The sequence below is a fragment of the Lipotes vexillifer genome, unplaced genomic scaffold (genome assembly GCF_000442215.2).
Source record: "Lipotes vexillifer unplaced genomic scaffold, Lipotes_vexillifer_v1.1 scaffold342, whole genome shotgun sequence".
NCBI lineage: Eukaryota > Metazoa > Chordata > Mammalia > Artiodactyla > Lipotidae > Lipotes > Lipotes vexillifer.
The window spans coordinates 2,077,136-2,090,749 of NW_006786802.1; the positions used below are offsets into that span (position 1 = coordinate 2,077,136).

At 39.4% G+C, this 13,614-nt stretch overlaps 1 protein-coding gene across 2 annotated transcripts in view; it reads right to left on the reverse strand.

Annotated features, from left to right (window-relative positions):
• Positions 1–13,614, reverse strand: part of FTO (FTO alpha-ketoglutarate dependent dioxygenase) — a 395,242-nt gene that overhangs the window by 211,636 nt on the left and 169,992 nt on the right. For both annotated transcript variants that reach the window (XM_007459455.1, XM_007459456.1), the window contains exons 5-6: positions 10,511–10,590; positions 2,931–3,074 (exon numbers count right to left, since the gene is read on the reverse strand). In XM_007459455.1, the coding sequence (XP_007459517.1) occupies positions 2,931–3,074; positions 10,511–10,590 (224 nt within the window). The remainder of the gene's footprint in view (positions 1–2,930; positions 3,075–10,510; positions 10,591–13,614) is intronic.

Below are 13,614 nucleotides of genomic sequence, written 5' to 3' on the forward strand. Positions count from 1 at the left end.
GGGAGAGGCCACAACAGTGAGAGGCCCGCGTATCGCAAAAAAAAAAAAAAAAAAAAAAAAAAAAAAAAAAAAAAAAAAAAAAAAAGAAAAGCTTTTCTCCTAGAAATGTCTAGAAAAAATCTGAAGGGGAAGCACAAACAGAATCCACCCACCTACCTGAACCTTTGTCACTGGACCCTTAGGCATTGGGGAGCAAAGTCTGTAAGATTCCAAAACCGCATTTCTGAGTCACCACAGCACCGTATAGTCGGAAATCATTTCCAACAGTCTTACAGGTAAGCAAATGACACCTACTTCTGCCAAGTTAGTTTGGGTTCTTGATTTGGTCCCAGGTCAGCTTATGCATTTCCCTCGAGATGCCCAATGGGCATCATGCCCATCATGCCCATGTGGGAACATGCCCATTGGGGTCAGTGCTCACTGTAATAAATGAAATAGGTTTTTTCAAGGAGAAAGACATGAGACCAGGAAGAGATGCTAAGGTCCAATCTACAAAGAGCTACCCAATGAAAGCCCTTTCCCAGTAGCTGTAAGGAAGATGCAGGTCTGATCAGAACAAAATGAGAACCAAATGATGACATCAAATAGTACATTTTCCTAGGGGAAATTTACTAGGTGACAAGACTGAATTCCATATTTTATGATTTTTAAGAAGGAAAACAGACTATTTTATAAACACAGAGGAAGGTTCTGCTTATACCTCACCAAAAATCTTTTTAAGCATCTTAAATTGGGAAAAAAAAACCTTCTTAAAGTACTCAGTTCCAATCTCCAAAGTCCCCAAATTGTTTAGGTAGAAACTATCTAAGACAAGGAAAACCAACCACTTCTAAACCGACACAGCCCAAAAGTCTGCAGACATGAAACCAAGGGCTTCATCCTATAATTAGTCCAGCAAAGGCACATGGCCTTTAAGAAAGAGGAAAGCAAACAATAAGAACCGTGGAAAGGATTATAGACATTTGTGCTCTCATTCAACAATGGAACCCAGAAGAGCGTGAGCATGCCAATCTGCATGGCCAAAGGAGGGTATCTGATGATGTGCCCTGACATATGGAACTCATTCTGAAAGTAAGAAGATGACCTTGAAGAATCAAAGACTGGGGGATTAGAGAAGACTGGCACACATGTTACTCAGATTCAAGACCTCTCTATTCAAGCCGTGGAGCAGCTCTTAAGGTAAGTAAATATCTCTTTAAAGATATTACATGGCACTGTGGGAACACTGTTCTCCTCTGCTCAAACCCCTTCGATGGCTCGCTATTACCCTCAGAGTAAAAAGGAAAGCCCTTGTCCTTACAGACACCTCCAACGACTGATACAATCTGTGGCTCCCCATGCCCTCACACCACCTCCGTGACCTCATCTCCTGTAACAAACAGCCTCACTCCCACCACTCACCGCGGACCGTCCCTGAACTAGTCCACGAACACCAGGCATTCTCCCACCCGCACAGCCCTTGCAGTGGTGTCTCCCTCGGCCTGAAACGCTGTTCCCCAGAAAACCACATGGCTCTCTTTCTCAACCTCCTTCAAGTCTCTGCTCAAAGGACATCTTGTCAGCGGGAGTGTTCTCTGCTTCTCTCAGTCTCCATTACCTTGCCCTGTTTGGGTTTTCCTGTACCACTTATCAACTTCTAACATACTATATGATAAACTGATGTAGTGTGTTTATTATTTATTGTCATCTCCCTGCACTAGAATGTCTATTTTATTTACCAACATATCCGAAAGCACCCAGAAAGAGTGCCTCGCGCATGCTCAGCAATTATTTATTGAGATGATTGAGAACATTTTTGTATTCCAATTCTCCACCAATCCTTCTATATATATCAAATCCTTCTAATTATATCTTTGATTGATGATAATCTTCAAAGTTTCTCTACCATTTGGTAATCTCTTTTTGACTTTCATTTCAACGGGGTTTTTTTTGCGGGGGGGTTGTATTATGTACTCACCATAAAATTCACCCATTTTCAGTGTAGAATTCAATGACTCTTACAATGTGTAGGAAGTTGCACACTAATCTTCCTTCTTAACGTGAAGAATAGAGACTGTAGGCTCAGGACCTTCTCCAGCCAAAAGCATCTGCTGGAATAGTATAACATTGCTGTTTTCACAGGCTAGAGTTTTCTGGTTACTTTTTCTTTTGGCCAGTGATACCAGCTTTCCACTTAAAAGTGGTAATATAAAGCTTCCTTTTAAAAAAATTTTATTTACATAAAAAATGAGTGGATTCTTTTAAAAGTACTGAAGAGATAACAATATATGTCGTCCAAAGACAGAGCAAAAATTGAAAACGTATTAATGAAACTAACAAAGTTTTTGAAACACTGACTCATGGGATCCAGACATGCTGGTCCCACAGACTGCAGAATCGCTACTAATTTCCTGAACAAAAGGCAAGGCTCCTAAGGGTCCACCTGCTCCAAGGATCCACCTTCAGTTTCCATCAGTCCTTGCTGGAAGATTATCCTTCATGGGTCTCTTGTTTGTGTTTCTACATGTCTTGCCCTTTGCTTCACACTCTCATTGCAAGGATGTCTTTTTAGTGAACACGCTTGGAAGATAGAGTTTCTCCCTCCAGAATAAAGGGTAGGATTGCTAACAGGCTTGGAGGATAAAGATGTGTCTTGATCTGGAGCAAACGACAGACATGTCTACTGCCCATCATGGAAGAGTCGGGTTACCTCAGGTCAGGCTCCTCTTCTAGATCACAACCCCTCCAAGTGCACATGCTATCCAGCCCACTGTGCATTACCCGGTGGAAACAGAGGCTTGGAGAACTGGCACAAAAATGCTGATGCCCTGGCTACTGCTATTGTAAGTAATGAACCATCCTTTGTCTCTTATACTCATAGCAAACTGTGGCCGAATAACTTGTTAGCTAGCAAGTAGGAGAGAATCTTCACAGTTCTTGAAAGTCCTTACCTCACTGTGGATTTCTTCTCCGTGTTTCAAAACCACTGGCTCCAAGGATTTCAAAGAGACCTCACCATTGTCCGCCTCATCACGGATATTCTGCAGGGCCAACTGGCAGCGCTGTAAGATGTAATCCAAGGTCCCCGTCGAGCACTGCAGAGATAGAACCAGCCACTGAGATGGTAAGCAGACTCCAAGGTTACTAGACCTCTCTTCCTAGGATGTCTGTCCCCTTCCCGGACCTGTCGCCCTCACGGGTCAGCCTATGCTTCTCAACTTAAGAATGACTCTAGTAGCTTTCTCCTTGGGCTCGGCGCTGCCAGCTTGGCCGTCACCTGGGCCACTCATCTTGCTGCTTTTTATTACATGGGCTTCATACCTCCAAAGAGTAGGCTCCCTGAAGGCTAAAGCCCTGTTTCAAAATGTATATACTATACATATACTGCAGCACCTAGAACTGAGTCTTAAATATAAAAGAAACGTAATAAGTAGTTATTGGAGGAATAACTAATTAACCAAGAAGTCAAGAACACTGACTTTACCTCAAGTGCCCTGCACCTAACGATGGGGAAAAAAAAGGTAACCAGACTATAGAACTGGTTCAAAAGTACACAAAATAGAACAGCAATGGGGAAAAAAATGAAGTTATAAACACAGGGCAAAGAACTCATTTTCCTTTTCTGCGAAAAGCATACGCTAGGCAGTTGCAAGTCTGCCTTGGCAGAATAGATTCTTCAAATAATGGAGAATATGTGGTTCATACCCTCAAGGCACGTTGAAAGGCATAACTTAGTACCTGGGTATCAGCAAAGGCACAGATCACTAGTCCATCCCTCCCTAAGTCTGTGGGAGCAAAACAGAGGTCAAATGGACAAACTCCTTCTCTGAATGAACATATGTCAGAAAAGAAGAGGACGCAGGTGGAGTGTGCATCCGTTTGTTTTGATAATGACACGATTTCCTAGAATGAGAAAACGCCAGCTGTAAATATCTTTTAGACCCAATGAGGGAAATGTCTCCCCGGAGTATTTTTATTTTAATATTTACAATTTAAATGGATCCCTTCGAAATAACCTTGAAGGCTAATCCCCTGGTACAAAATTTCTTTGCACAGTTACTGCCACTTGATACAATGTGACCTGGGCATGCCTGGGGGAAAAAAATGAAGTTTCTGTGCCAAAAACAGAAGCTTGACTAATATGTATTTTAATATGAAGATCCCAAAGCGTGGGGAGCAGAAGGGCAGTGGCTCCAATTTACTACAAAGAAAAAACAAAAAATGGAAATGAATTACCACTCACTTTTGTCCCACAGACAACCCGACAACATTTTTTTAATGACATTCTGTCTATAAACATACTCTACCTGCACCTTTACTTTCCCAAGTATGGAGTAACCTACGTAAGAGGTAATTAACTGAAATGCCATCTACTATAATAAAAGATTAAAAACAACATAAAATTTCCCATCAATAAAAGACCAGTTAAACAAACTCTGGTGGAGCCATGATTGCAACCAAAAAAAAAAAAAGGAGGGGGGAATATATATATTTTTCCTTTACCTCAGATGAAAATATATATATTTTCATCTGATGTAAAGAACCTATAATCAGGCCTGGTTTTTTGGGAGGGCATGGGGAGTGGTAACAGTTTTATTGAGATATAAAATTCACATGTCATAAAATTTACCCACTTAAAGCATACAATTCAATGTCTTTTAGTACATTCACAGAGCTGTGCAACCATCACTACAGTTAACTTTAGAACATTTTTATCACTCCAGAAAGAAACGCTGTACCTTTTAGCAGTCACCCCCTCCCATTTCTACCAGCCTTCCCAGCCCTAGGCAACCACTAATCTACAGATTTGACTGGCCTACTCTGGATATTTCATATAAATGAAATCATACAATATGTGGTCCTTCGTGACTGGCTTCTTTCACTTAGTATATTTTCAAGGTTCATCCATGTTGTACATGTGTGAGTACCCCGTTCCTGTTTATTGCCAAATAATCATTCAACTGTACAGATATGCTGTCTTTTGTTTCTCCATTCGTTAGGTGATGAACATTTGGGCTGTTTCCACTTTCTGGCTATTACGAATTAAGCTACTATGAACATTCATGTACGAGTTTTCGCTTCTCTTGGGTGTGTATGCGAGGCATGGGATTGCTGGGCAATAGGGTAACTCTGAGTTTAACCTTCTGAAGAAGTGCCAGACCGTTTCCCAAAGTGGCTGTGCCATTTTCCATTCCCTCCAGCAACGTATGAGGGTTCCAATTTCTGCACATCCTCACCAACACCTGTTACTGTCATTCTGATTATACCTATTCCAGCGGGTGTGCAGTGGTATGTCATTGTGGTTTCGATGTGCATTTCCCCAATGACTAATGATGGTGAGCATCTTTTCATGTGTTTATAGGCCGCTTGTATATCTCCTCTGGATACGTGTCTATTCAGATCCTTTACCTGTTTAAAAATCTGGATTATTTATCATTTAAATCATTGAGCTGTAAGAGTTCTTTATATAAATCTAAATATGGGCACCTTGTGAGATGTATGATCTGCAAATATTTTCTCCCATTCTGTCTTTTCACGTTTGTGCTGGTACCCTTTGACGCATAAAGTTTTTAACTTTGATAAAGTCCAATTCACCTATTTTTTCTTTGATGGCTTATGCTTTTGTATCCTACCTTTAAAAAAAATTCCCTACTCTAAAAATTGCATATTGCTAAGTAATTATCATCAAGGTTTACAAAAATAAAAAACAAAAAGTGCAGAATAGGGGCTTCCCTGGTGGCGCAGTGGTTGAGAGTCTGCCTGCCGATGCAGGGGATGCGGGTTCGTGCCCCGGCCCAGAAGGATCCCACATGCCGTGAAGCGGCTGGGCCCGTGAGCCATGGTCACTGAGCCTGAGCGTCCGGAGCCTGTGCTCCGCAACGGGAGAGGCCACAACAGTGAGAGGCCCACGTACCGCAAAAAAAAAAAAAAAAGTGCAGAATAGTGTGTAGACTACCATTTATATAAGAAATTTTAAAAATTACATACATGTTTGCTTATATATGTATTAAGTATCACTGAAAGGATAACAAAAATCTGATAACGTTGGTTGCCTCTGGGGAAGAGGAGCTGGCTGGTGTGAGGAGAAATAGGTTTTAACTGCACACTCTTAGGGTACTTTTTGAGTTTTGAACCATTTGCGTAACTACCTATTCAAAATATAATTATACATAGAATTTAAATTTTAAAAATACATATATTCTGTGTTGCATCCCAAGAACATTCTGTCACAACCAGAAAAAAACTAAAATCAAATAAAGGTCGAGTCATCAGACATACTCTAGTCACAATTTTGCAACCAAACACTGAATAGATTTCTTCTCTGATTAACTAAAATGAATTTCAGAACAACATTTCCTTAAGACAATCTGTTTCCTACACATTGTGAATAGGCAGAAAATAGCGAATCATTCTGTTTGGCACAGAAAAGAAGTCTAATTTAATACTGTGTGAAGGAAAGGACATTTGTAGAAAAAGTGAGGGCTATAAAGTTGCATATGGATTTTTTTCCTCTCTGTGTTGAGGGAAACCATAACGTTAACTGCAGTGTTGGAGAAAAACATCTTTTCCCTCTTCTATTACTGAAAACAATGATATAAGATGAAATTAAAAGTTTTAAATAAGATAAAAACATAATCCTGCCGCCATACTCTATGTTAATTATTTTTATTGCATGTAATTCTTCACCCACACACAGCTGTAATGAATATATATATACATACCAATGTACATGCTACTTTTCACTGTTTGTACATAAGTATTCAAAACTACCATGGTCAATGCTGCTCAATGAGGTGACATTAACAATTTAATCAGCAAGTCACATAATATACAGGCATTAAGGTTCTGTCCAACTTCTCACTACTGTTAATCATACAAGATAAATATCTTTTTATATATACTTCCTTTGAATTATTTCCTAGGTTTGATTCCCCAAAACAGTGTTATGAGATCAAAGATATGAATATTTTTATGGGGCTTTACACATATCCCCATATAGCTTTCCAAAAAATATACTAATTAGAAAAACTACCAGTAGTGTATGAATGTACAGTTTCACTGTAACTTTACCAGTACTGAATTTTATCATTTTTGATTTTGGGTAGAAATAAAAAGTTACCCTTAAAATGATGATTTTTTAAAACAAATTCCTTTTAACTTTAAAGCCTGTATACACAGGATCATGTAAAACAGAGTCAGCAAACCTTTTCTTAAAAAGGTCAGATAGTAGATATTTTAGGCTTGCAGGCCATAAGGTCTGTGTTCAACTACTCAGCTCTGCCATGGTAGCTCCAAAGCAGCCATAAACAATACGTAAGTAAGTGAGCGTGGCTGTGTTCCAATAAAACTTTATTTACAAAAAGAGCTGGCTGGCCCAAAGGCCATAGAATTTGCTGACCCTGATCTATAATATAGAATGCAGGATAGTCACATCATTCACATTATGTATGTCTAATTAGTAAAGTATCATAAGCTTGAACTGAAGTAGAGATAATATAAAAGATACAGATTTGGGATTATATTATTATTATTATCACTATGCATATCCACCTCTTTTTAAAAAATTGATTAACACTCAAAATTTTGCCTAAAAATTAGAAGATACAAATACAGCTATGACTAAAGCAGAGAAAGCTAAACCTCAGGATATTTTGAAAGCACTGCTACTTTAGTTAAGATGGTCCACTTGGAAAAAAAAGGAAATAAGGTTAGAGGGGTACTTTTCAAACTGCATTCTGAATGTGTGTATTTATCATAGGAGGTGTAGAAGGAAAGGTTTCCTGATCTCTCACAAGTTTTAGTCCCAAATTTACATTTGTCTGCTGGACCTCTCCTCTTGGCAGCTCTGACTCAGCCTGTTCAAAACTGAACTACTGTCTTCCCCTCGTGTCTTAGATCCCTATTTCTACTTATGGTAATGTCATCTCCAAATCACCCAAGCTTGAAACCTCAGAGTCACCCAAAAGCCCAGCGCATGACAAGCATCCAATAAAGAGTTACCTGGTTAGTGTGTTCATTCATTCACTCATTCATTCATTTGTTCATCCACTCAATCATTCATTCTTACATTCCTCCCTCCACTTCAATCAGTTGCCAAGTCTGTCACTATGTCTCCTACATTAGTCAAGGGAGTTTCTTCTTTTTTCCTGTTGCCATGACCTTAGTTCAGACCAACAGGTTTAATTCATGTCTCTAACATTTTCATCTTCTTAAAGACATCTCCAATATGTCACTACTGCGATAAATAAATCATCAATAACCCCCACCTGAACCAACTTAAGTTAAAACACACCTAACCTGATATCCAAGATCTTTCACAATCCAGTCATTCAGGGATCAGCCTTCATCTGCCAACACTCCCTTTCTGGCATCCTGGGATTCAGTCAAAGTTGAGCCACTCAATACTCCCTTTGTATCCCCATCCCATTCCGATCACAAGATTTCCACCTAATGGGATGAGGACTCTTAAATGTCTTAAAATGTCCTAAAATCCCCTAATCCCTACATGTTCAAGTCTTACATGTCATGTCACTCGTGAAGCCTTATGCTGTTTGCTACTCTCTATTCTGCAATCTACCTGTTCACAGGTGTCTAAAAGAATACCGTGAGCACTGGGAATTTCAACGAAAGTTTGCAGAATGGATGAAAGAACTAAAATTACTTCCCTTCTTCTGAGTAGTAGCTTTCAGTTAATAGCAACACCTCCAGTTAAAGACTCACTGATGACTTAAGTTCTCCTGCTTTATTACATACATTCTAGTATATAAATGGAGACAGTATAGCCTTCCACACAAAGAGCTTTTGTTGCTCCTGTCTCCTACTAGCTTTTCATCAGGATAACTGAAAAGACAGTAGTAGTAATAGTAGTAGCAGCAGCAGCAGTGGTAGTAATTTAATAATAGTAGTAGTGGCTAACATTCTTTGAATGCATACCCTATACCTGCCACTGTTCTAAAAGACTTACACGTATTAACTCACTTAATCCTCACAAGAACCCTATGAATTAAATATGATTGTCATCCTTACCAAATACATTTTGTGAAACTTCTTTTTCATCATTTTGTACCAACCCTCTGAGCACAGCACTAATCGTCTTGTCCACTCTTCCAGATTCGATTAGGAAAGGTGCAAAGATACACATAAGTAGCCACGTACTCAAAAGAATTCTTAGGAGAGTTCTAGCTAGAAAGACAGAGGTCTGTATCATCTCGTATTATACAAAAAATGAAGTCTTTTTTGTACAATACAAAGCACGTATTAGATGCTCTATAAATGCTTGCTCACTCTTTTTTGCCTTCCTTCACTCACTCCTTCCTTCCTTCCTAACAGGACTTACTTTTTTAGGTCTCTAAGATAATTATTTGTGTTTTTATCTATTTAATATTTGTCTCTCAAACTAAAATGGAAGTTCAGCAAAGCTAGTGGCCATACCTGTCACGTTGATGGCTTTCTCTCTCTCATGCCTCTAGTGCTACTGGGCACAGAACAGACACTCAAATATTTAGATGAATGATTGAATAGAAGAGAGAAGAAAGGGAGAAAAGGGGGAAGGAACGCTTGATGGGCTTGCTGGCATCTTGATTTAAACAGACACTCGTGTCCTCTCTGCCACCTAGCAAAATGAGCAGTCCACTAGAAAAGCTACCTAAATACCAAAAGACATGACACTGCCTTATAGACTCACACAGTCTCAGGACTGGAAAGGTCTTGTGCTTGTGTTTCCCTGCCACTTTATTGTATCCCGTCTGCCCAACTTTCTCACACTGGTCCCCTTGTGGTACAATGAAAAGTCAAGCTATAAAAGCAAAGCACAGAAGACAAGCTTGGATACGAGGTCAACTTGTAATCCTTTTCATGATCATTCCCCTGCTCTCTGGAACACTTCTTAACGGAGCACACACAATACTCCAGGGTGACGACTAAAGGCTTCCCTCATCTCTTAAGTTTCCATTCGGAACTAGTCTAATCAGCTGACTATCAGCCACTGCAAGTGGTGGCAGAATTTAGCAATAAAGTCTGGGTTAGAAACACAACTGGGGAGTTTGGAAATTCCCTGGCACCACCGTAACTTTCTCCTTAATTTACATTCACATGCCTGGAAGCCTGACCCAAAAGTTAAGGGAAATATAAATTCTCAACCATCTGAGCCCAGTCACAGCTAACACATGCACAAGCACACAAACCTACTATTTTGTTCTGGCCATCTCCTGCCCTTGACCTTGACAGATACAAACCCCTTAGAAAATCTCTAACCAGCAACACCTGCCAAGGTGCCCTTTTGCTGGCACCTTTTCCAAGAAACATAACCCCAAAGAAGCAAAATATACTTATCCCAGGCTGTGAACACACTTTTTAAAACTGGATCCAACACAACTCAAAGCTAAAAAAGCAAGTAAATAGAGGCTAAAGTCTAGTTAGATGGAAGCAATTTTCCTATCAAATATTCTTCCAAAGTTCTATGATAAATTGCTCATGCAACCACTTCTGTCACATCCAATTAAGTTTGAGTCACATTTTTATTTACACTTACCTCTGCCACTCGGTGGGTGGAACTAAACCGAGGTGGTAAACCAGCCAAAACACAGTGTTGGTGGGTGGCATTGAGATCATCTGCAGGAAAAATACCAAAAATTAAAACAACAACAACAACAACAACAACAACACCCAACACACACTTAATCGGTCACTGAATACTATTTCACTAAAATACAAAGTAAACAGTAAATCCATCATTCAAGAAGAATGACAAGAACCAAAGAATTAACAATTACCATGTATTCTTTAAACCATTCTTTGTAAGTAGGATGACATATATATACATATATATATATACATATATATATATATATATATATATATATATATATATAGTCATATGGTATAAAACCATCACAAACCATGATACTTTCAACAGTGAAAGGGCATGTTATTAATAATCATTGCAGGACAACAGGCATAAACCAGGACTGTCCTTAGCAAACAGGCTATAGGGTTACCCTACTTATTTGTAGTCTTATGATACCCACTCACCACTATTTATGGGCTGAACTTCTTTCCCTTTCTCATGATACATCTAATTCTACCCATGCCTTTAGAATAAGCCAAATTTTTTTTGTATTATTTGGAGTTGAACATCTTTCATCTGAAAATCTGCCTCTTTCCTTCCCCAAAGTATCAATTTTGCCCTAACAATTTTCCAGGCAGCAAACCAACCAACTCAGCATGTTGCAAAGCTTTGGCTCTCAGAACAGAATTCAAGCCTACAGATTCACGACCCAAGAATGGAGAAGGTGGTGAATTCATCAGCTGAAGAATATGCCTAAAACCACATGCAGTGGGAGAAAAACCAATGGCCAAGTTGTTGCGTATTCTAAGAAATGATGCCACATGTGAGGCAAAATCTGTAACACCTCTGCTTAGGACATCGCGTCCTCTATTACAAAGAAGAGAACCAAACTGTCCCCAGCAACACATGATTTCCTATGTAAGCAACAGAGGCTTCTTAGCAAGATACTAAGAAAGACAATGACTTAAACGAGGAAGCAAAGACCACCACACCCCCTACATGTCAGCAAAAACAACCTATAAAATTACCTCTAAACAGAAGAAAGGAAATGCAAAATGCCAACTGCAGGACTCCTGCTTATGGACATTTTGGAGTAACCATGACAAGGTTTACCTTCTTACCCTAAAAAACTATAAAACAGACCAAAAATAGGAAACAAAGGTTTCTGACACTGGCAAACAGTGACCCCAAAGATAGAAGAAATAAAATAGGTGAGCCTTAGTTTAGCTAGAAACAGTTCCAAAGTCACAGAGTAGGGATGGGGATATCAGAACTCAGAGTTTTTGGTTTTCCCTCTTGCTGAGTTGCGAAGACAGAGACTTCAGTTTAGGAAGGCCAAGGCAGCAAGGATTTGTAAGGCAGAATACTGGAACAGAAGAACCCGCACAGGGAGAGACTAAGCAGACATCTACAGAAGGGTTCCTTCAAGTCTTTGGCTACGCATTCATCTGTGCATGTGTGGATGAAAATTTCCCACAGGCAGGAAAATAAGTTCCAGAAAGCTATAGGCTAGACAAATCTCAGACCTCACATAGGGCCAGAAATACTCTGTGTTCTCAGCAGCCAGAATGGTTCCTACTACCTGAGGCAATAGAGTCTTTAGAAAAGCATAATCTTAGTAGTAGGGTTAAATAAGTACTATATTAAAGGCTGCCCTAGATCCACTTAAAAGCTTAAAAGCAAGCCTCAAAAGAATCTAACTTAGGGCTTCCCTGGTGGTGCAGTGGTTGAGAGTCTGCCTGCCAATGCAGGGGACACGGGTTCATGCCCTGGTCTGGGAGGATCCCACATGCCGCGCCGCTCCTGTGGGCCGTGGCCGCTGGGCCTGTGCATCTGGAGGCTGTGCTCCGTGGCGGGAGAGGCCGCAGTGGTGGGAGGCCCATTTACCCCAAAAAAAAAAAAAAAAAAAAAAAAGAATCTAACTTATTCCAAATAATTTAATTACTCACTAGAGCAAAGTCCAACACTACTTAAAAGAATATAACAAAATCAGGTGGGACTTCCTTGGTGGTGCAGTGGTTGAGAATCCACCTGCCAATGCAGGGGACACGGGTATGAGCCCTGGTCTGGGAAGATCCCACATGCCGCAGAGCAATTAAGCGCATGTGCCACAACTACTGAGGCTGTGCTCTAGAGCCCACGAGCCACAACTACTGCAGCCTGCATGCCTAGAGCCCGTGCTCCACAACAAAGAGTAGAAGCCACCACAGTGAGAAGCCCACACACCGCAACGAAGAGTAGCCCCCGCTCGCCACAACTAAAGTCCGTGTGCAGCAACAAAGACCCAATGCAGCCATAAATAAATAAAAATTTAAAAAAATAAATAAAGTAAAATAAAAATCACCTATGGCTCTCAGTACCCATAGGTTCAAAAAAAAAAAAACAAATAAAAACAAAATCAGGCACCAATAAATAAAATTTCCCATATCCAGCATTCAACCAAAAAGTAGCAGAGAGAAATAAAAGATATATGATATATATGATACACAAAATAAATACATATCTTTCTTTTTTTATGTATATATCTTTCATATACATATAATATGAAGCTTCTAAAGATGAAAAATATAGTAAATGAAATAAAAATCACATTGAAGAGATTAACAGCACTTTAGACACTGCAGAAGAAAAGATAAGTGAAGTAGAATACACAGGAACAGAAACAACCCAAAATGAAGCACACAGAGGAAAAACACTAAAAAAACTGAAAGAGCATCCATGCCCTATGAGACAATATTAAGCATTTTAACATAAATGTAATTTGAGTCTCAGAGGAGGGAGAATGACAGAAAAAAAAATTTTTTTTTTAATGATGACCAAAGAGAAAAATAAGAGCAAAGAACAAGGGCAACAAATAGAAAACATTAACAAATAAGACAGATATTAACCTAACTATATCAGTCATCACTTTAAATGTCAATGGCCTATGTATACTAATTAAAAGGCAGAGATGGTCAGAGTAGATGAAAAAACAAGACCCAACTATATATTGTCTATAAGAAACTCACTTTAAATATGAAGACACATATAGGTTAAATGTAAAGGGATGGAAAAAGGTGTATCATGGA